The sequence below is a fragment of the Canis aureus genome, chromosome 25 (assembly GCF_053574225.1).
Source record: "Canis aureus isolate CA01 chromosome 25, VMU_Caureus_v.1.0, whole genome shotgun sequence".
Lineage (NCBI taxonomy): Eukaryota > Metazoa > Chordata > Mammalia > Carnivora > Canidae > Canis > Canis aureus.
Window position 1 is genome coordinate 39022129 of NC_135635.1, and position 24980 is coordinate 39047108.

At 41.5% G+C, this 24980-nt stretch overlaps 1 protein-coding gene across 2 annotated transcripts; it reads left to right on the forward strand.

Moving 5' to 3' along the window:
* The first annotated feature begins 71 nt into the window (after positions 1–71).
* C1R (complement C1r) lies at positions 72–9427 on the forward strand. Of its 2 annotated transcripts, none has more exons than XM_077871224.1 (11): positions 72–234; positions 966–1194; positions 2493–2685; positions 3219–3365; positions 3463–3659; positions 3936–4083; positions 4192–4313; positions 6185–6263; positions 6532–6687; positions 8030–8104; positions 8559–9427. In XM_077871224.1, coding segments are annotated over exons 1-11 (2118 nt in total). In that variant the 5' UTR covers positions 72–232; the 3' UTR covers positions 9329–9427. The 2 variants fall into 2 exon arrangements, with proteins under 2 accessions (XP_077727350.1, XP_077727349.1); XM_077871223.1 differs by lacking the exon at positions 72–234 and adding an exon at positions 773–874.
* Positions 9428–24980: the final 15553 nt, after the last annotated feature.

Consider the following 24980-nt stretch of genomic DNA (forward strand, 5'->3'; position numbering starts at 1 on the left):
AAACCAAAACTATAATAAACTGGAAACTGGTTTTTTTTTTTTTTTTTTTTTTTCGGTTTTGTTTATGCAAATAGTTCATTCCCTACAACATTCCTCCGGGAATGGTCCCCTCCTTCCCCTCCACAGTCATTCCCTCCGCCTTCCCTCCCCTGCATGACCGCTCTCTCCCTCAATACGGAGTGGATGAAGACACTGTCAGCAGAGTCCAGGATCCAAAGACAGGCCTTGAGAAATGTGAGTAAGGCTGATGGGGACCCAGGAGGGAGGGAGAAGCCAGAGGAGAGAATCCTGGGCATGGAAGGCAACCCTTCCCAAATTCATTCAGGAAGATAGGAACACCCCTCCCTCTCCATACACCTTACCTATTCCCTTACACACAAGCGTGCACATGTCAATACATCCCCCCCATCCCTCCTCCTGAGGACAAAAGGAGATCTTAGACCCATGAGATGATGGCCATGTTCCCTTCTCCCACGCAGCTCCTAGCAGGGGAGCAGCAAGAGGAGAGGATCCACTGTGCCCAGGAGGAGAATGCTCTGTGCATGACTCCGTCCGTATTCCATAGGCTGTTTCTTCCAGAGGTCTCTGCTGAGCCTTTGGGAGCCCTATCAAAGAGCCATGACTGGTAACCCTCAGCTTCAATTAACTGGTCCCAAGCCAGCCCTATTCCGGGAAGAGGAGGAGAGTGGTGGGAGAGGGCAGGGGAGGATGGGGAGACAGGCAGAGGGAGTATGATGACCTCTAGACTGGACATTGCCCTGAGGGGAGGAACACCCAATGCAGCGGCTGCAAAGACCAGCCTCTCCCCTTCACCCACCCCCACCTAGAAAATCTCTATAAGGTGTAAAATGGCCAGAGAGGAAAATGCTGAGCGGTATGACCATCCCAATCCCTCCCCCAGTCGCTGCCCAAATGTAGGGGTGCTACCCCCCTCCAGCACTAGACACCCACTTTCTTTTCGGCAGGTGGCTCTTTTATCTCCTGGTGCCGATCCTGTTCTGCAATATGGGGGGCTCCATCCCCCTTTCACAGAAGCTCTTTGGGGAAGTGACTTCTCCTCTGTACCCCAAGCCTTACCCCAACAACCTTGACAAAACCACTGTGATTACAGTGCCCACAGGATTCAGGGTGAAGCTTGTCTTCTGGCAGTTTGACCTGGAGCCTTCCGAAGGCTGTTTGTATGACTATGTCAAGGTAGGGGATCCGGTTGGGAGGGCAGAGGGAGGCCTGGGTATCTCTGGAAACTGAGGACTTGTACTCTAACCACCTTGGATAGCATCCCCACCCCCACCCCCACCATGGACACAGCCCCAGCCCTGCAAGAGCTGATGGCCCAGTGGAGTCCTGAGAGTCAGGTGACACCATGGATGGGATATCCACTGGGTTTAGAGGCCCTCAGTGAGCACGGAAGGGAGAAACACAGAGGAAGGAATCACAGGCCCCACTTCCAGGAAATTCTGTCTTAAGGAGTCAGAAAAACCATCCTTATCTGCTGACTTGCTGAGAGTCTTTGGAAACAGCTGTGCCTCAGTTTCCCTGTTTCCATGTAGAATATCACATGGCTGCCTTCCTAAACAGGAACGTGGGGAACAGAAATGTGGATGGTGGTAGCCCAATCATAACCCTCAGCAAGGTCAGTGGGCTCAGTCTCCTCGCCTCTGTAATGAGCAAGTGTACTTTCCCAGTCTCAACTTTCTATATGAATAAAAATGAGGTTCCTGATTCAGGATTCAAGTAAAGCCTACACACAAGCAGTGAATACCACTCCCAGGAGACCTTCTGGAGGTTATGAGAGAATAGCATGAAAATGATAGTTTCCCAGGCCAGAGGACTAGAGAAGTTTGCAGGGCTGCGGGGAGGGGTCTTGGTGGCAGGGATAGCGAGGGATGGAGTGGGGGCAGAATGTCTTCCATTTCTAGGGGTTAAGGAACCTGTGAAGAAAGAGATAAGGGAAGCTAGGTGAAGTTGGCCCAGGCAGGGGCTGGAGAGGCTCACCCTCAGCTGAGTGTATCAGAAGGCATGGCTGGACGTGAATGGTTTGCATAAGGTGAGGTGAAGTAGCTGGATAGAAAATAAAGCAGACCACTCCGGGCTCCAGGAATGAAGGGATGCTAATGGCTGGGTAGAGACAACCAGGATTCCAGGGGAAGATGAGCATGGGAGGTGGCGGAAATGAAGAACGGTCTGACACATGCTGGGCGACACAGAACAAGGGAAAGGGCGATGTACCGGGCACAGGGTAACGTGCAAGGAGTTAGCCACCGAAGACTCCGCTGAAAAGATGAAAGTCACCAGGGGAACAACAACAACAAAACAATCACTGGGGGTAGTTTACAATAGCCAGAGCCCCACGGGGAGAAAGCAGGCGGAAGCTGGTCCAGCAGTAGGGCACTGCTCGCTTTCTGGGACAAGAGGAGGCCTTTGCTGACCTTCCGCATGGGACGTGTCTCCTCAACAGCTCTTCTTCCCACCCCTTGTCCTTTCTCCACCAGATCTCTGCTGACAAAAAAACTCTGGGGAGGTTCTGTGGGCAGCTGGGTTCTCCACTGGGCAACCCCCCAGAAGCAAGGGAATTCGTGTCTCAAGGGAACAAGATGCAGCTGACCTTCCACACAGACTTCTCCAACGAGGAGAATGGCACCATTATGTTCCACAAGGGCTTCCTGGCCTACTACCAGGCTGTGGGTGAGTGGCCCCCAGGTGCCTTGTTGCCTGGCCTGAGGGTGTTCAATGGGGACCAGAGAAGGGGAATCTCGAATCCATTGAAACAGGAAGCCTATCCTTCCTTCTTTTCCCTCTGAAGAGAGCTTTTACCAGGAGAAGCCTGCCAACCTGGATTCTGTCACCATTGAGCAGTTCCCAGAAAGCATGAGAGAGGCCTGAAGTTGGGGTGCCCGGGGGGCCCAGTCAGTTAAGTGTCTGACTCTTGGTTTCAGCTCAGGTCATGATCTCAGGGTTGTGACATCGAGCCCTGTGTCAGGCTCTGCACTGGACGGGAAGCCTACATAAGATTCACTCTCTCCCTCCCCCTCTGCTGTCCCCAACCCCCCACTCAAAAAAAAAAAAAAAAAAGAGGGCAGGGGGAGGCCTGGAGTTTCAGGTGGCCAGGAGATGATTTTATCTCTAGACCTCTGGTGACTGACCTCTCTGACAGAAGAGCCATTACAGAAGTCCCCGGCAGACAAGGATTTAACTCTTCCTTCCGGAATGTCTTCCAGACCTCGATGAATGTGCTTCCCAGCTCAACTCACTTGAGGAGAATCTCCAGCCCCAATGCCAGCACCTGTGTCATAACTACGTGGGCAGCTACTTCTGTACCTGCCGTCCAGGCTATGAACTTCAGAAGGATGGGCATTCCTGCCAGGGTGAGGTCGGGGCACTGTGGGTGGGAGGCACTGAGCGATGGCTTGTGGGGCCAGCCAGAGAGTCCCTGGTGACCCCCGGCTGGCTCTGCTCTCATAGCTGAGTGCAGCAATGAGCTGTTCACAGAGCCATCGGGCTACGTCTCCAGCCTGGAGTACCCCCAACCCTACCCTCCTGACCTGCGCTGCAACTACAGCATCCGGGTGGAGCGTGGCCTCACCCTCCACCTCAAGTTCCTGGAGCCTTTTGAAATCGATGACCACCAGCAAGTACACTGCCCCTATGACCAGCTACAGGTATAGCCACGCTCCTCCCTTAGAGACCTCCTTCCTTTCCCTCCCCTCCCCTCTTCCCCACTTCCCACTAGATCCTCTGGCCAGCTGGGACAGGAATAACCAGCATCACACAGGAGCTAGGCAAGTTCCCACACAACTACAAGTAGGTCCTGGGGATCCCTTTTCTCCTCTGGCTGAAAACATATGCAAAAAGCAGAGTTCCCACCACCACCACCATCCTGGTCCAGTGGGAAAATGTCTGAATTGGAGAGATGGCCCTTTCCTCTTGCCCACCAGATCTATGCCAATGGGAGGAACATCGGCGAGTTCTGTGGGAAGAAAAGACCCACTGACTTTGACACTAGCAGCAATGCCGTGGATCTGCTGTTCTTCACAGATGAGTCGGGTGACAGCCGAGGCTGGAAGCTGCATTATGTCACTGAAGGTAAGGTTGCCTGGGGGGCCTCTCTCACTGGTCAGCATCAGGGCACAATCAGATGTGTAGAAAGGACAGTGGCTCTGAAATAAACATGTCCTCTGGTCTCCCCAACAGTCATCAAGTGCCCCCAGCCCAAGACCTTAGACAAGTTCACCATCATCCAGGATGTACAGCCCCAATACCAGTTCCGTGACTACTTCATTGCCACCTGCCAACAAGGCTACCAGCTTGTGGAGGTAAGAACCCAAAGAAGAAAGGTGGCCCAGCCATCCAGGTGCATAGGTCCATATCAGATTTAGGCCCAGGGCTGGCTGGATTCACACCTTTGATTTGGAAGATTACTTGATTTACCTGCTCTCAAACTTGACCAGGCGTTGAAAACACTTCAAGTTTTAAAAGCACTGATGTCTGGGTCTCCTGCAAGAGATTGATCCCATTGGTCCAGAGTGTAGCTAGGATGAATTAAAGCTACCCAAGTGATTCCAATGTGCAGCCAAGCTCATGAACTACTGGCCTAGCATAACAACTGTAGGATTTAGGAACTGAAAAAGTAGGGTGGAGTGCAAGGAGTGACTCACTCAACATCACAGTGATTTTGTGCAGCAGGGACTAGAACCAAATTTCCTACCGCTTGCCCCAGGGTTTTTTCATTCACAGTGGTGCTCACCCTGGACCCACCACACTGCCCTCAGCTTTGCAGGCTCAGGAATGAACATGGTATTATTGGTTAATCTCACAAAAGCTGGTAAACTAAAATGCTATTCTAAAAAACATACAATTGGAGTGACCCCTGGGGAGGGACACAGGAATGGACATCCTATCTTTGTTCAATAGATCCACTTGGAAGACCTAATTAGAATCTGAGAGAAGACCTTTGGCATGTCCTTAAGTAGTAGTTCATTCATTCAACAAATGTTTTAAGCATTAACTGAGTGTGAGGCAGTGTCCTAGGAGCAGGAGGTCAATAAAAAGAAACACACATATTCACCACAGCCTTCATGCACAGCACTGACATGTTGCATCAAGCTGAGCTAGCCAAGATGAGTTGCTCTTTACTCCTGGATGTTTCTAGCTATACCATGAGGACTGGATGTCCTGGGCCCAGAACATTGGACACTCACATACTCTTTGCTTATGTTATAACCCTTGCTTTCATACGCTACCACAACCCTTACCTTGGCATTTGTCACTTACATCATAGAATTTAAAGTAAGTCATACAGCTTCTCTCATTATTTGCATCACCAAACATCCTAGTTCTCATACAGGTGCTTATGCAATCGTTTCCAGGGCTGACTCTCTGGGATGGTTTTTGGCCTTAATGAGGCTCATTCATATTGTCCAGTTACTTTTTGCCACAGAGGATGCCATTTTCTTGCTTTGTCCCCACTAACTACTCAACTACAATAGCACTTAGCACACATTGGCACCTCAAACACCCTGGAAAGTGGTTGGGCCCTTGCCCTTCAGAACAGTGTGGTCTGGGAGAGATGAGGTGATGCAGGCCTAGATCAATAGGCACTCTAGAGGGAGAAAAATATGGTTCTCCTTCAGAGCACAGTCTTCTGTTCCAATGCAGGAAACATACAACCAGGGTTGCTTTTTTTTTTTTTTTTTTTTTTTAATTTAAAATTGTGAGGTTCAAGGGCACCTGGCTGGCTCATTCAGTAGAGCATGTGACTCCAGATCTCAGGGTCGTGAATTCAAGCCCCCCGTTGGGTGTGGAGCTTACTTATAAAATAAAATAAAATAAAATAAAATAAAATAAAATAAAATAAAATAAAATAAAATAAAATAAAAAAATAAAATAAAATAAAATAGTGGGGTTCAAAGGGACTGCAGTGGAAATAGGCAAGAGTCTAGAGAGAGGATTATCAGGTCTGACAATTAGCCCTTGCCTGACTTTCTGCTGTGTGACTCAGTGCTCCCATCTGCACCTCTGGTCTGAGAAAAACAAAGGAGTCACATCCAAGGGGATGCTGAGGTCCGAGAGCCTGAGAGATATCCTTGCATTCCCTGCTGCTCCAGTGTGGGAAAGGCAGGAAGGCAACCTCAGTGCCTCCTCATGCTAATGGCACCTCTACCTCTGTCTACCTCTTCTCATACAGGGAAACCAGGTGCTGCTCTCCTTCACAGCTGTATGTCAAGATGATGGCACTTGGCATCGTGCCATGCCCAGGTGCAGGAGTAAGTCACAACTCAGCAGGTGTCTGCCCCTGGGGAGCTCCCAGCCCCTAGCCATGGGGACCTAGGCTGTGAAAGGAAGAGGGGGTCTAGACTAAGCAAAAAACCTCCCCCTTACTTCTCCTTTGAAGCCCATCCATCACAAGTGCCCCCCACTGACCGAATTTTCAAGGTTCTCAGCCTGTTTTGTGGGCAGAAAACTCAGGTTCTTCCCACTGAAGTTCCAGTACCATCCCTCTCAGTTCTCATATGGCCCTGTGTTCTCTCCAAGTCAAGGACTGCGGGCCACCACGAAGCCTGACAAATGGGGCCTTCAATTACACTACCACAAAGGGGGTGAACACCTACCAGGCCCGTATCCAGTACTACTGCCAGGAGCCTTATTACAAGATGCATACCAGAGGTGGCATCAGTGAGATCCAGCGAGGTAGGAACCCATGCAAATGGCAGCCTCCTTCCTTCCATCTTTTCAGGACATCTTCTGAGAGTTTTCCAACATAATCCTTAGGAGATGTAGATTGAGGTATCTTCCCAGGGCACTGGCTTTAGGGGCCTAAAGTATAGTGCCAAGAGACATCTAGGAGTGTTGAAGGAGGCACCTGAACTGATACAAAGAAAGTCTTAAATCCTATAAACAGTCTACTCTCTCTTACCATCACCATGACCATTACTACTGCCACCCCCACAAGAATTTTCATCATCCCCATCTCCACAACCACCAACACCACCATCATCATTACTACCCCCCACCTTCACCACCACCAACATGACAACCCCACTCCACCACCATCCTCGCCTCTACCTCTACCACCACTATCATTACGACCCCAAACTCCACTACCACCATCACTACCATCATTACCACCACCCTTCCCATCACCCCCACCTCTACCACCACCACCACCATCATCACCATCATCACCACCACCTCCAAACACCTCTACCATCACCACCATCATCACCACCACCACCACCACAATCACACTACAGCTGTACCCGTGGGACTTCCCCCAAAATTCTTCCCACATACCCACTCCCTTGCTACTATGTTGTGATTTTTTACATTTAGGTTTTACTAAATGACTCTGAAAATCATCTTCAAAACTTTTCTTTAAAATGAAAGAAATCACATGCTTTGTAGGGCTAAAACATCCAAAAGAAAAAAGAAAAAATCTTACATATAGATTATATGGTATTATTTAAGAGCTTGGCTTTGAAGTCAGACAATCTTCAGTTTGCATCTTGGTTTTGGAACTTAGAAGTTATGTGACCTTGTGCAAATTATTTAAGCTCAGTTTCCTCATCCAAAAAATGAGAATAATAATGAATCCCTGAAAGTGTCACTGTGGTGCTTAAATTAGATAATGTAGATAAAATGCTTAGCAACAAGCGTGGCATACTGTCAACAATCAGAAAATGTAGCTACCATTATAATCTACTATCCCACTACCAAGATGCAATCACTGATAAGATTTTCATATGTTTCTTCCAGTTTTTATGTCTATTTTCACAAATAGGGATCACATCAAACATGGAGTTAAGTGTTCTGATTTTTTCACTGAATATTAAAACAAAAACATATGTTGGGAGCCCCTCAACGCTTTTAATATTCCATCATTATGTATTTGAACCTTTCCCTTTGATCCTTGTTGGTGTTAGTTCCGAATCTCTCCTGTGCCTGTCCTGCACATTCAATGTTCATTAGCCTCTTAGACCTAGTTTCCCTGTCCACCACCTCCTAGCCTGATCATAGCCCCCTCTTCCCACAGGGGCCTATACCTGCACCGCCCAGGGCATTTGGAAGAATGAATGGGAAGGAGAGAAGATTCCTCGGTGCTTGCCAGGTAAGTGGCCTTGAGGGCCACCCCAATGCCTTTTGCAGCCCTCCAGGGCCTCAGAAAAAGCATGCACAGAGGATGGAGACAAAGTAAATGGAGAGACAATCCAGATTCAGGTCAAAAATAGATAAAAAGAATATGGGAAAGAGGAAAGGTGATATCCCAGGAAAAAAGCAGAGAGGAACCCAGAGAATCAAATTCAGTCTTGACAGTCCTGCTTTTTCACTGAGGAGACAGGGAATCAGGGATTTTTAAAAAGCAAGAAAATTCCCAGGAAGAAATAAATAAGAACCAGGAGAAGAGGCTGACAAAAGGCCAAAGACAGTGGTGTGGGAATGGGAGGAGAAAGAGGAAAGAGCCCAGAGCCAAAAGAAGGGCTGTAGGGGGAACTGACTGACCACAGAAAGGAAGAGGGCAGGCCAGGCCTGACTTGTCCTCGCCTTCTGTCTCTCCTTTCCAGTGTGTGGGAAACCCGTCAACCCTGTGGAACAGAAGCAGCGCATCATTGGAGGGCAAAAGGCCAAGCTGGGCAACTTCCCCTGGCAAGCCTTCACCAACATCTATGGGCGAGGGGGTGGAGCCCTGCTGGGAGACCGCTGGATCCTCACAGCTGCCCACACCCTCTACCCCAAGGATCATGATGCACAAAGCAATGCCACTGTGGATGTGTTCCTGGGCCACGTAAGCGTGGAAGAGATCACAAAACTAGCAAACCATCCTGTCCGCAGGGTCAGCATTCACCCGGACTACCGCCAGGATGAGTCCCACAATTTTGAGGGGGACATTGCCCTCTTGGAGCTAGAAAATAGTGTCACCCTGGGACCCAACCTCCTCCCCATCTGCCTCCCTGACAACGAGACCTTCTATGATAGGGGCCTCATGGGCTATGTCAGTGGCTTTGGGATAATGGAGGAGAGGCTTTCTTATGACCTCAAATTTATCCGTCTGCCCGTAGCTAAACGAGAGGCATGTGAGAGCTGGCTCAGGAAAAATAAAAGGAAGGATGTGTTTTCTCAAAACATGTTCTGTGCTGGGGACCCATCTCTAAAGCAGGATGCCTGTCAGGGGGATAGCGGAGGGGTCTTTGCAGTGAAGGATGAGAACAGTGATCGCTGGGTGGCCACAGGCATCGTATCCTGGGGCATCGGGTGCAGCAGGGGCTATGGCTTCTACACCAAATTACTCAACTATGTGGACTGGATCAAGAAGGAGATGGAGGGGGAGGGCTGAACCCAGAATTCGCTAGATCAGAATCCAGAGAGCAGTGCATTAAAAAAAATTATCTGATAACCACTAAGAATCCTTATTAAAATCACTGATGCAGAAAGACACCGTGTGAAATAAATGCTCTTTTCTATAACCTCATTCCCATTCTTTGCCTAAAACAACACAAAGGTCACCTTTCTTCCCTTCAAGGATTATAGAAGATATACTCCACATTCTCTACTTATCATTGTCCTCTTCCATTTTTATACCATTGGATAATTGAAACTCTTTCCAAATAAAATTTTATGAGAAATTCCAGTGTGCAAAATGAGTTAAAAGTAGTTATCAATATAAAAATAAAAATATTTAGTAACATCATATTTAAAATACATAGGAAAGCAGGGGCACCTGGGTGGCTCAGTCAGTTAAGCACCTGCTTCTTGATCTCAGCTCAGGTCTTCACTTCAGGGCTGTGAGTTCAAGCCCTGTGTTGGGCTCCATGTTGGGTATGGAGCCTACTTAAAAAAAAAAAAATTCTTAGGAAAGCAATAAGAACAAAAAAGTTTATGCACACATTTACAGTTAGGGTTTTATATAACATTTTATTTCTAATTTTGTTTTGATTGTATGATGAAGAAAATCCTGATTTTCCCACATATGTAGTTGCAAATATAAGGGTTTTTTTAAAGCTTATTTTCCAATCTCTAAATATTTTTCTCTCTTTTTTTAAAGATTTAATTTTTTAAAAGATTTTATTTATTTATTCATGAGAGAGAGAGAGAGAAACAGAGAGAGGCGGAGATGCAGGCAGAGGGAGAAGCAGGCTCCATGCAGGGAGCCCGACGTGGGACTAGAGCCCAGGTCTCCAGGATCACACCCCGGGCTGAAGGCAGCGCTAAACCGCTGAGCCACCCAGGCTGCCCAAAGATTTCATATTTAAATAATTTCTATACCCAATGTGGGGTTCGAACTCACAACTCTGAGATCAAGAGTCACAAGCTCCCCTGACTGAGCCAGTCAGGTGCCCCTCTAAATATTTCATAAAAGAGGAGTGGTATGAAACTTTTGTTTCCAAGTTGAAAGATTAACAATATTTTCAAACAACTTGTATTACCTAAGACACATTTAAGGGTTAGAGAAGGACCTCAAAGCATTGTAAGTATTTATAATAGCATAGTAAGTATTTATAATAGAATATTATCATAATGTTATTGCATAACTGACTCATCTGGACTTGTTTGAACAACTTTACATGAACTGACATACACAGGTCTGAACTTTAAAAGGTCAATGCAGAGGCACCTGGGTGGCTCAGTTGGTTGGTTGACTGTCTGACTCTTGATTTAGGCTCAGGTCATTGTGATCTCAGGACCTTGTGATCAAGCCCCACATAGGGCTCTGCACTCAGCATGGAGTCCACTTGAGATTCTCTCCCTCCCTCTCCTTCTGCCCCTCCCTTTGTTCACACTCTCTCTCTAAACAAATAAAATATTTTTAAAATAATAAATAAATAAATAAATAAATAAATAAATAAATAAATAAATAAAAAGACCAGTGCAGAGTTAAAGCCTTCCTAAGTAAGTAATGAGAATTTATTTTTCTTTTTTAAAGATTTTATTTATTTATTCATGAGAGACAGAGAAAGGCAGAGATATAGACAGAGGAAGAAGCAGACTCCCCGCAGGGAGCTGGATGTGGGACTCGATCCCAGGACCCCAGGATCATGACCTGAGCCAAAGGCAGACGCTTAACCAGGTGCCCCAGTAATGAGAATTCTTAAGCCCAAATCCGAGTCCACAATCCCTTATCTGACATCCTCAGGGCCAAGTGCTTTTCAATATTCAAGATCTTACAGATTTAAGAAACATAACATACTGTCTATTATGTAATGTCCCCAGCAGGTCTAGGGCAGCACTCTAGGGCAATAAAACAGAGGAATAATCCCTCCAAAAAGCATTTGAATATTCACAGTATATGAGATAGATAAAGACTCTAAACAGCTACCCATCAGGTCAAGTTTTGCCACTAAATAACTTTTGGTGCCAAACTATTAAAACACTTTTAGGTTTTAGGAGCACTTTAGATGTCTGTGTTACAGACTTCAGGACTTGCATAGACAGAAATAACAGGAAAATGTTTTCTTTTATAGTCTACACAAAAGCATCCACAAGTTATAGGTAATGTGGAGCACGTGCTGATGCAGTAATTAGTATTTTTCAGAATTCCAGGATTCCAATGGAGATGGAAGAGGAGTGGGTAGAGGAGCCAGAAGTGGTGAGAACAAAAACTGAAACCAAAATGAAAATATCGAACTATATTATTTCTAAGGTTCCTGTAAATTTAAGAATCTCAGTCCTTTGTCCTTATTGTAATCATCAAATGTGATCCCAACAGAGCCCAGTGACTGCTCTGATCCTCCCGGTTCCCATGTCCCTCCTCCAAAGTCTTATGTGGCTTATCCTTTAAATACTCAGGAGTAAAATACATAAGGTTGAAACCAATGTCCTATGAATAGAGATCAAAAAAGAAAATACAAATTAAGGTTAAGCTTTGGGGCGTAAGCTAACTCAATGAAAGGAAAATACTTAAATTAAGACACCATCTTTTTAGCTGTAAGATTGGCAATGATAATATATTATGTTGGTGAAGATGTAAAGAAAGCATCACGCATGCATTACTTGTTGGAATGTGAACTGGTACACACTCTATAAGGAGCAATGTGGCAACGTGCAATCAAAACCACAAATGCACATGCCTTTGACCTAGAGATTCCATTTCTAGGAATTTTTCTCACAGATACTCTCACATATGAGATAATTACATATGTACAAGGTTAGTAATCGAAGCATTGTTTATGACAGCAAAGTATTAGAATCCTGAATTCTGAAAGGTCTGGTACCAAAGTTTCAGTATATTATGGAATATCCAAATAATGAAATATAATGTAGTCATTCAATTTCTAAATGAAAAATGTAAAAAGCAGGACAGTGTGTATAAAATATCACTATTTGTATAAAAAAGAGGAGTGAGTTGCTTCTATACGTACAAAATATTGCTGGAAAGATATATAAGAAACAATGGTAGTTTCTAGGGGAGGGCAATAGTAAGAAGAAAAGTTATCACTGTGTATGGTTTTGATCTTTCAAATTTTGAGCCCAAAAATGGAGACGGGGCTCTATTAAAACATTCTTTAAATTTAAAAAACTTTCAAAAGAGTAACATCATTGAGAAGGTGGATGTTTGGCAAAGATTGAAGGAAGTTAGATATTCAGAAATCTAGGAAAAGGCATTCCAGGAAAAGGAAACAGCCAGTGAAAAGGTCCTGAGACAAGAACATGCTTGATCTACTAGAGTGTTGCAGAGCAGCCAATGCACAGAAATGTAAACTTACATTTTCAACTAGCTGGTCTCCCTCTGGCTGCTGTATTGAGGTCAGATTGCAGGTGGGAAAGGGCATAAAGAGGACCAATTAGGAAGCAATTATGGTAATCCAGGCAGACGTGATGGTAGCTCAGACCAAGCGGTAACAATAGAAGTGATATAAAGTAGTCATATTACGGATAAAATTTGCAAGAGTAGCCAGTAGATTTTCTGATGGAGTAAATATTAGAGCTGAGTGAGAAAAAAAGAGAAGTCAACTAGATGCAGAAGATTATAAGAGGAGCAGGTCTGATGAAAAACATGAGGACATGCCTTTTGCACATGTTGAATCTCAGATGCCTATTAGATTAGGGCCAAGATGGAGTAACAGGGACTAGATTTAGCCACCCTCCTGAAACAAACAACAGCAACAACAACAAAAACATCAAATATATGAAGCAATAGTTCTCAAGACATTAAATTTCAAGTAACAAAGGACAATGATGGCTCTATGATTGCCCCAGCTTACTGCCTCAAGTTTCCAAGCTGAGATACTGGAAGAAGAACCCCAGGTAGTGTTTAGTTGACTCCCTGAGTTGAGCCGAATGCGTGGGGAGAGTAAGACTAATGTCTTACTAATGTTCACAGAACTAAAGATCAGAGAGGAGAAAGCCATAAAGAGACAACTCCAGAGATCTGTAGAATATCTCTACAATTTTCTCACCCATATGTGAGAAAATTATTCAGTGATAGAGAAAAAAAGCTGTATGACATGATTAGATGAAACAGTACCAGGCAATCAGGTGCTGGGAATAGCACCTGATCTTGCCATCCAGACTGAATTCATGGGGCATTAGGTAGGGTATTCAGAAGGGTCTTGCCTTAGTGATAGGGAACAACTAACCCTAGATTAAATGCTGTTCCGGTCCTATCTAACAAATGTTAAAAGCAAGATCCAAAAGGATCAAATGGGGGATCCCTGGGTGGCTCAGCGGTTTGGCACCTGCCTTTGGCCTAGGGCATGATCTTGGAGTCCCGGGATTGCATCCCACATCAGGTTCCCTGCATGGAGCCTGCTTCTCCCTCTGCCTGTGTCTCTGCCTCTCTCTCTCTCTCTCTCTCTCTCTCTCTCACGAATAAACAAATAAAATCTTTTTTAAAAAAAAAAGGATCAAATTATTTCCAAGTAACTTAACTAAGTCCCAGAACAAAGCTCCAGAATATTTATAGAGTTAAAAAAATATCCAGCACCCAACAAGATAAAATTCACAAAGTCTGGCAACCAATCAAAGAAACAGGAAAATATGATCCATAATGAGAAGAAAAGTCCATCAAAACCAAATAAAAACTGACAGATGTAGTAATTACCAGGCTGGGACATTAAAACAATTGCTATAACTTCATCCTTATGTTCAGAAAATTAAATAAATGTCTTCTAGACATCCAACAAGAGATACTGAATACACTGTTTGATGTATAAATTTGGAGTTAAGGAAACAGGTCTAAGCTAAAGATGCAAAATTTGCAGTCATTGATAGGTATACAGATGGGTGTTTAAAGCAACAAAGTTGAATGAAGCCAACAAGGGAGTGAAGACCAATAGAGAGAAGAAGCAATGCCTATACCCTGAGGCATGCCATTATAAAAGTCTGTGGGAACAGGAAAAAATCAGCCAAAGAGACTCAGAAATTATTCCTGTTAAGGAATAAATGTGAATCTCAAAATTCATATGTTGAAGCCCTTACTCCAACTCCCACCATGATGGTATTCAGAGCTGGGGTCAATAGGAAGTAATTAGGTTTAGATGAGGACATGAGGGTGGCATAAGAAAAAGAAGATCTCTCTCCACACATAAGCACCAAGAAAAGGCCATATGGGCACACAGTGTGGCAGCTATCTTCAAGCCAGGAGGAGGGACCTCCCCAAAATGGACTCTGTCAGCATCTTGATCCTGGACTTAGCAGCTTCCAGAACTGTGAGATATTGTTTAAGCCATTGGTCTCTAATATTTCATGATAGTAGCCTGAGCTGACTAAGACAGTGACCACTGAACCCAAGGAAAGCAAATGTATCAAGGCAAAGGAGTGACCAGTTGATTGACTTAGCAAATGTCACATATAGGTCAAGATGAAGACTGAGGATTGATCCTGGGATAGACCAATGTCAAAGTCCCGGGAGAGAACTAAACTGCCAGAAAAGCAGTTTAGTGGAATGATGGGAGCAAAAGCCAGACTGGAGTTGGAGAGTGGAAGAAGAACTGGAGACAAAAAGTATAATCTGTTATTTTAAGGAATTTGCTGCAAAAGGGAACAAAGAAACAGGACAAGCTATTGGGAAAACTGGAGTCAAGAGAAAGGTTTGTTTGTTTGTCTTTAATTAGAGAAGTAACAACATGTCTATATGCTGATGGGAATTATATAATAGGGGAAATGATGATGGTCAGCGGAAGTGGGGGAGAGATAGAATCCAATTGGAAGCATGGATGTGTTATCTATGCTAACAGATAGCAAGCAGAGTATAAGATGCTGGATTAGGTATTCTCTAATTCTTCGTTTGTTCTGGTGGAGTAGAAAATAAGGTTATTGGCTCAGAGTGTGGATGAAGGATATGGGGGTTCGAGGAGAGAGAAGAAAGAATGAAATAATCATCAAGGAGAATGGGAGAGAGAATGGATTAGGGAATTTTGATTGCCTGGGAGTATTAAGGGTCCACTTGAGATGCATGGTCACAAATTAAAATGAAATGGTTGTTCTCGGGATGCCTGGGTGGCTCAGCGGTTGGGCACCTGCCTTTGGCTCAGGTCATGAATCCGGGATCCTGGATGGAGTCCCGCATTGTGCTCCCTGCGAGGAGCCTGCTTCTCCCTCGGCCTGTGTCTCTGCCTCTCTCTCTCAGTCTGTGTCTCTCATGAATAAATAAATTAATTTAAAAAATAATTAATTAATTAATTAATTAATTAAAAAGAAATGGTTGTTCTCACCTTTGTGAGACAGTTGTGTGAATTAGGTCATATATTTTCCCCCAGCCACTATCAGCTGCACCAATACAGGTCTAGAGAAGGTGGCTTTCATTTTGCCAAGTGAATATATTTAAACCATGGGAGGGCATAAGAGTCCAAGTTGTACACAAGAGAGCTATTGCATTGAATTTAAGCTGGATAAAGAGGAGACCAAGCACAGAGAGAATAATGGACAGTAAATATGCAGTAGGATTGATATACTGAGGTTTCCGGTATTGGAGGACATAGGAAATATAGACCTCTAGGAACTGAACTGGAAAAATAGGAAGTGGTGGCAAAAGAATGGGAGGTGCAAAGTTGGGATAATTAGGAGAGGTTGCAGTTACTGGTAATGAAAAGTCCTATCTAGGCATGACCATGGGAGTGTGTGGCTGTGATAAATTGGAAGATAAAAGTATTGGAGAAGATTTGTGGAACCATAAAGCCAAAGCTTTAGAAGGATCATTTACCTATATTTTGAAATTGCCAAAAACGGCAGGAATGTGTTAGAAAGACAGTGAGTCAGGAACCAAGATCATTGAAAAATGACAGGAATGACCCAGATTCCAGGAAAGGACTACAACAATGAATAGATGTAGATGATATAGTTTGATGCCATGAGCTTCAACATTAATTGTCTGGGAAAAGACCAGAATGGTCTGTATACGGTAATGAGGCTCAAAGAATCACACACTGCCAGGCCCTATAGAACAGAGGTTGGGGGAGAAAAAGACAGTCACCAACTGAGTAAGCTGCAAGAGGGTATGGTAAGTTCAGGATATTCACTTGTGTCAAGGGGCCTGTCTCTTTCTACCACGGTAACCCAGCAAGCTGCTTGACCTGTCCGAGCCTCAGTTTGTTTGTAACAGTATCTCACATCAATTTCATTCAATAGTATCTCATACAAATATTGAAGAGTTAAATGAGCAAATACATAAAGCAGGCTTAATGTAGTGCCATGCATTATTATAGTAAGCTATACTGGGGAAATGTCCTTCTGGTCCTTACGTTAAAGTCCTTAAGTTAACGGTCCTAAGTTAACAGCACTACTCACTGCTTTAACTTCCATAACCAGAGGGCAAGGTCTTTATTTGTGGTTGTGGTCTTAGAACCATACTTTTAACCCCTCTACTCTCTCAACACACCTTTCACTCAGTCTGATGTAATGCAATAAAAACTACTACTATTACAAGGAAGTGGTATGATTTCCAGAGTTGCAGGAAAATTTTAAGCCCCTCACCTCAAGAACTCTCTCCCATTTCTGGCTGATGATTGAAATGTCATTAACAAGAAGCAAAAGTCCTTTAAACCTTTAGAAATAGGTCAACCTGATGAGGTGACTTATACTATTTGTGCTTAAAGGATAAAAGATGGTCATGAGGAAAGTACAGGATGACCAAAGAGGATCCAACAGCCAAGGACCAGGAAAGGAGGTTAGGGATAGCCAAAGACAAACTAACACAGCTTCATAAATTACTGGAGAAAAAATGTTTTTCATTTTTTAAGTTCACAACTTTTCAAATTGTGTCACAGGGAGAGACCCCCAATCTCACACTTTAATAGTAGAAGTAGAGTTTGCCTAGGCCCAACCTAAATGATTATTGTTTTCTGAAATCTCTCTCAGGATATCTCTGGCCAGCCTCTAGGGTTCAGCTTTTCCTCCACACTCATCACCTCTGCTTGGTTCCATGAGAAGACCAGAGTCTCTCCTTTGGAAGTACTTTGGGACATAGGCCTCTAATGATCAAAGGATTCTGTGTCTTTTGTCCTGGGTTTTCTCTCAACCATGTACTCATGGACTTCTTCCTTTTTTTCCTGGCTTCTATAAATTTTTATTCTAAACATCTTCTCTCTCTCTCTCTCTCTCTCTCTCTCTCTCTCTCTCTTTCTCTCTCTCTCTCTCTCTTTCCCTCTCTCTGTCTTTTCTGTTGGAAACCTTAGATTCTTCTTGCTTTTCATCTAAGAGAGATCAAGAAACATTTCATTTTACCTATGAATAAATGGATACCCAGGGAAAATCTGAGCATATTAAGCCAAAAAATATTTCACAGTCCCAAGCAGTGAGAAAAAAAATAATTTGCTTCCACACTAAACATAAAGAGAGACAGATCACAAACAGTGTATTTAGAGGACAGCATAAAGTGACTAAAATTAGAACTAGTGCCTTATCAGCAATTGTTGAAATTCTATGTCCTTTCTATTCCCTTGTAGTAAAACAAGAGATTTTAAAAACAGAACCTGCACCCCAGGAAACAGAGACCCGTTAGGGGGCTCTCACTAATTCCAAAAGAAATTCCCCTGCTGGGGATCTTGTAACCACAATTTCATTGTCCCCCATCATTTATCTACTTGCCTCTTTCTCTGGGGGAAGGGTGGGCACATCTGAAATCCTATTCCCTCAGTTCCTTAGCACAACTGAGAAAGGTCGGATATTTAAAATTGCCTTTTTTTAATTTAAAAAGAAAATTAAAAAGAAAGGGGTAGCCTAAAGGAATTCTTTATGGTGATGAAACAGTTCTATATCTGGATTGCAGTGGTGATTATGAATCTCCACAAGTGATAATTTTATAATTTTACAATCTCACACAAAACTACGCACACACTATGCCAATATAAGTTTCCCAGTTTTGATATTTCCTCTAATGGTTACATCCTATGTAACTGATGGAGGGTACATAGGACCTCTCTGTACTATATTTGCAACTTCCTATGAATCTATATGTCAAAAGAAAATGATTTTTAAAACCATCATTAAAACATAATGGCAGAGTCTATGAGTTTGACCAACATAAAGTTTCTCTACCCATTTTCAGGAACAGATCATCCCTACAGAAAATCAATAAGGAAACATTAGATCAGATGGATTCAAAAGACATTTACAGAACAATTCATACAACAGAAGCAGAATACACACTCTTCTCAAGCACATGTGGAACATAGATTACATGTTAAGTCACAAAGGAAGTCTTAATAAATTTAAGAAGATTGAAATCATATCAAGCATCTTTCCTGACCACAATGATATGAAACTACTAATCAGTAACAAGAATAAAACTGGAAAATTCACAAATATGTGGAGATTAAACAACATGCTTCTGAATAACCAATGAGTTAAAGAAAAAATCAAAAAAGAGAAAGCAAAAAATATTTTGAGACAAATGAAAATGGAAATATGCCATGCGAAATTATGGGATGCAACAAAAGCAGTTCTAAGAAGCAGAGTTCATAGTGATAAATGCCTACATTAAGAAACAAGAAAGTCCCTAATAAACAACCTAACTTCATACCTCAAGGAACCAGGAAAAAAGCAAACTAATCCTGAAGTTAGTTGAAGGGAGAAAACAAAAAAAAATCATAGCAGAAATAAATGAAATACAGACTTTTTAAAAAGACAATAGAAAATGAAACTAGGGGATGCCTGGGTGACTCAGTTGGTTAAGCATCTGCTTTCAGCTCAGGTCATGATCTCAGAATCCTAAGATCAGCCCTGCATCACGCTCCCTGCTCAGCAGGGAACCTGCTTATACCTCTCTCGGTCTTTCCTCTCGGCTTGTGCATTCTCTCTCTCTCTCTCTCTCTCTCTCTCAAATGAATAGAATCTTGAAAGAAAGAAAGAAAGAAAGAAAGAAAGAAAGAAAGAAAGAAAGAAAGAAAGAAAGAAAGAAAGAAAGAAAGAAAGAAAGAAAGAAAGAAAGAAAGAAAGAAAATGAAATTAGGAGCTGGTTTTTTGAAAAGATAAACAAAACAGACAAACCTTTGGCTAGATTTCCAAGAAACTAAGCTGGTTTTTTGAAAAGATAAGCAAAACAAACTTTTAGCTAAATTTACCAAGAAAAAAGAGAGAAGACTCAAATGAATACAATTTTTAATGAAAGAGGAGACATTACAACTAATATCATACAAATACAAAGGATCATAACAGACTACTGTGAACAATATATGGCAACAAACTGGACAACCTAAGAAAAAATGGATAAATTCCCACACACAAACAACCTACCAAGACTGAATCATGAAGAAATAGAAAATGTGAATATATCAATTACTAGTAAAGAGATTGAATTGGTAATCAAAAACCTTCCAACAAACAAAAGTCCCAGGACCAGAAGTTTTCACTGATAAATTCTACCAAACATTTAAAGAAAATTAACACCAATCCTTCTCAAACTTTTCCCAAAATAGAATGGGAAGGAACAGTTCCAAATGCATTTTATGAAATCAGCATTACCCTGATACCAAAGCCAGACAAGACAGTATAAGAAAAGTTCAATAAATAAATAAATAAATAAATAAATAAATAAATAAATAAATAAATAAATAAAAGTTCAGACCAACATCCCTGATGAATAGAGATCCAAAAATCTTCAACAAATATCAACAAACCAAATTCAACAGTACATTAAAAAGATTATACCACGATCAAGGGGCATTTATTCTAGGGATGCAAGGATAGATCAACATCCAAAATCAGTGTAATACACTGTGTTAACAAAATGAAGGATAAAAACCATATAATCATCTCATTAGATGCAGAAAAGCATTGACAAAATTCAACATCATTTCATGATAAAAACTCTCAAACTGGGTATAGAGAGAATGTACCTCAAAATACAAAGGCCATATATGACAAGTTCACAGCTAACATACTAAACTGTGAAAATCTGAATGCTTTTCCTCTGAAATCAGGAACAAAACAAAGATGCCCACTCTCACAACTTTTATTCAACATAGTACTAGAAGTCCTAGCCAGAGCAATCAGGCAAGAAAAAGAAATAAAAGGAATTCATATTGGAAAGAAAGAAGTAAAACTGTCTCTATTGGCAGATGACATGAAATTATATTAAAAACCTTAAAAATCTCACCGAAATAAAACTGTTAGAATAAACAAATTCAGTAAATAAATTCAGTAAAGTTGCAGGATATAAAATCAATATACAAAAATCAGTTGTGTTTCTATGCACTAACAACAAACTATTAGACATTAGGAAAACAACGTTATTTACAATAGCACCAAAAAGAATAAAATACTTAGGAATAAGTCTAACCAAGAAGGTGAAAGATCTATACACTGAAAACTATAAAACACTGATGGAAGAAAATGAAAAAGATACAAATAAATAGAAAGGTATTGCATGCTCATAGACTAGAAGAATTAATATTGTTAAAATGTCCCTACCCCCAAAGCCATCTATAGATTCAATGCAATCTCTGTCAAATTCCAATGACATTTTTCACAGAATAAAAAAATCTTAAAATTTGTATGAAACCACAAAAAATCCTGAATATCCAAAGCAATCTTGGAAAGGAAAACCAAGTTGATCAACTGAACGTGTGATTATTCATCACACCACACTTTCTGGTTTCAAACTATATAACAAAGCTATAGTAATTAAAACAGTATGGTATTGGCATAAACACAGACACATAGATAAATAGCACAAAATAGAGAACCCAGAAATAAACCCACACATATAGCCAATTAAGCTCTTTAAAAAGAGTCAACAATGGGGGAAGGATAGTTTCTTCAATAGATGATGTTGGGACAACTGGATTGCCATATGCAAAACAATAAAACTAGACCATTATCTTACATCACACACAAAAATCAACTGAAAAAAAAGGACTTTATTCCTAAAGACTTGAACATAAGACCTAAAACTATAAACCACCACCTAGAAGAAATATAGGAGGTTAAGCTCCTTGACATTGGTATTGACAATGACTTTTTTTATTTGACACCAAAGGCAAAGGCAAAGGCAACAAAAGGAAATATAAGTAAGTGGAATTACCTTAAACTAAAAATCTTCTGCTCAAAAAAAAAAAAATCTTCTGCTCAGCAAAAGAAAGCGTCAAAAAAATGAAAAGGCAAACTACAGAATGGAAGAAAATATTTGCAAACCATATATCCAATAAAGGATTAGTATCCAAAATATACAGGGAATTCATATAACTTGAAAGCAAAAAGGGAAATAACCTAATTTTAAAATGGGCAAAGGACTTGTCTAGACATTTTTCCAAAGAAGACATACAAATGACCAACATCACTAATCATCAGAGAGATGCAAACCAAAACCACAATTAAATATCATCTCACATCTGTTAGGATGTTTATGAAAAAAAAAAGACAAAAGATAGCAAATGCTGACAAAGATATGGAGAAGAGGGAACACTTCTACACTGTTTTGGGGAATGTAAACTGGTACAGCTGCTATGGAAAACAGTATGGAGGTTTTTTAAGTAATAAAAAATAAAAATACATATGATCCAGCAGTACCCCCTCGGAGTATGTATTCAAAAGAAACTAAATCATCATCTCAAAGAGGTATCTGTACCCCAATGTTCTTTGCAAGATTATTCACAATAGCCAAGGTATGGAAACAACCTAAGTGTCTGTCAAGAGATGAATGGATCAAGAAAACATTTAGTTGTTAAAAAAGGAAATCTTGTCATTTGTGACAACATGGACAAATTTGGAGGGCATTATGCTAAGTGAAATAAGCCAGACAGAGAAAGGCAAATGCTGCATGGTATTGCTTATATGTGGAATCTTTTAAAAAAAAATTTAAGTCAAACTCATAGAAACAGAGAGTGGAAAAGTGGTTGTCAGGGGTTGAGGTGTAGGGGAAATGGAGAGAGGTTGGTAAAAAGGTAAAAGCTTTTATAGTAATAAGATGAATAAAGTGTGAGGATTTAATGTATAACATGGTGACTATAGTTAATAACACTACATTGTATAATTAAAACCTGCTAAGGGAATATAACTTAAAGTGTTCTCACCCAAAAAAAAATATTTTAAGGATAAATATGTGAAGTGATTAATTAATTTAATGGGATGGAGGGATCCTCTCACAATATATATGTATATGAAATCATCACATTGCACACTTTAAATATTTTACAATTTTGTCAGTCATACCTCAATAAAGCTGAAAAAAGAGATTTCTTGTACTTTTAGTTAAAAAAAAGAACAGGAATGTGAAAAGTATAGTCACATTTCTACAGAACATGTTGCTGATTATAGGGATCAACTAAAAGCAACTTTAAAGAGTACTGAGGGATCCCTGGGTGGCGCAGCGGTTTAGCGCCTGCCTTTGGCCCAGGGCGCGATCCTGGAGACCCGGGATCGAATCCCACATCGGGCTCCCAGTGCATGGAGCCTGCTTCTCCCTCTGCCTATGTCTCTGCCTCTCTCTCTCTCTCTCTCTGTGACTATCATAAATAAATAAATAAATAAATAAATAAATAAATAAATAAATAAATAAATAAATAAAATAAAGAGTACTGAAATCCTGCCAACACCTTCTGTGCCAGTCCAATTTCGACTAAGTTCCTTCCATTAAGTCCTCTTGGCCTCTGGGAGCCATCTTTTCCCCCTGACATGAGAAACTGATCCACCAGTCCATTTTCTTCTGACCAAAGAAACGTGATAATTCACCCACTTTTAACAGTTGTCTTTTCCTGAATTTTAGGTGAAGCAGACACACATCGTTCCTAAGTCACACATGAGGCAATATGATTGATACCCTCTAAGTCACAATGAATGATTCTCTAGCTCTTCTAGGCCTTGCTGATGAGTCCTTACTGGCTCCGAAGTCTCTGATGATGATTCATTTGGAACCCCTCTTTGCCATTTACACAGGGAAATGATCCCGTAGTCAAGTTAACCATAACCATCCTACTGCATAAGGCAGTAACAGTGAGGGAATTTTGTCCTAATACCCCAGGTCATCTGCAAAGGAACAACCCAAAGACTAAAGATCCTGGCATAGATGGATTTCCTTTAACTGTTACTTGTCAGATTCCAGGTTATTTTTTAGTATTATCTCAATTACTTTTTTTTTTTAAAGGACAATTTCTACATCACAGGAAGTTTCTTAATATTTTTACAATTCTTTTTTTCCAATTCCAATTTCTCTAGAGGAATCACCCTTCTCCCATCCAAAACATTGTAGTCCAGGTTATAGTGTTAATCCCATTGCATAACAGGCAGGTAAACAAAGGTAGTTATGAGGTACACAGGTAAAGAATAATGCAAATGGCTTTATGCTGCTTGGTTTACTTGACACAATCCTTCCAAGTTTCCTTATTAAAATTCTCCTTGGATTCTTCAGATTTTTGCATTAAAGTTCTGTTCTGTTTACTTCTCCTTCACCAACAGGGCTAACCTCTAGTCTAAGGCCAGCTGTTGAATTTAGCCCTGTTGGTAGACCAACAAAAAAATCAAAGTCCTTTCCTGATGGGCCCCAAATACAGACCTTTTAGCTTCTGGCAAAAAAAAAACTGCTCTCATGAAAGCCTCATGTCCCATCCAACAGACCAGAGTCTTCCTGAACTCCTAACTTCCTCTTACTCCATGGCTTTCATAAGACACCCTGTTTGGGCAACTGCCCCCTAAATAGGCCTCTTGTCCACATTTTTAAAAATACTTAGTCTCAGTTGTGTGATCACTCTTCATTACTAATAATTTTGTGGTAAGGAAGAAGTTGGTTTTTTTTTTTAATTTCCATTCCCTCAGAAAAAAAATTAGAAAGGAGAGACTTTGGGTCCACCTTCACCAGAATCTTCAGCTGTAACATCCTGCAGAGAAGACATTGTTGCCTGGCTAACCAACTGATCAAAACCACCAGGAAAGCACATGAGAGAATGATCAATTTCTTTTTTCTTCTTTTTATGAAGTTGTAATATTGTATTATACAAAAAAACCCATATATTATACAGATAAGTATTAAAAGAAAATTAATTTTTAGGAGACATTGAAACAATTTATACCTCAAAATTTTATACTTAAAGATCTTTTTTTTTTTTTTTTATACTTAAAGATCTTTAACAGCCAATTCTAACTAGTGTATGTGGACATCTGAATGAGGTTCAGGTTTGTTTCATAAGTTTCAAAAGCAGAATATGATACCTTGTGTTGATAATATTCATGCTGATGAACAATATTCAGTAAATCTCAATTAGAAAAGAGGAGTAAATCTGAATTCCCTGTTTTCACGACTATTCAATACGAGCTGCTAAATGCCTGAATCAGTGAGGGTGACTAAACATGAGAGTCACCTAACTCTGGGAAATGAACAAGGGGTAGTGGAAGGGGAGGTGGGCGGGGGGTTGGGGTGACTGGGTGATGGGCACTGAGGGGGGCACTTGTTGGGATGAGCACTGGGTGTTATGCTATATGTTGGCAAATTGAACTCCAATAAAAAAAAAAATTTTTAATAAATAAATAAATAAATGCCTGAATCTCCATGACACAACAGCCTTTCATCACCTTTCTCTGGGACTCAGGTCTTAATGTGGAATAAGACAAGTCAGCCAGAA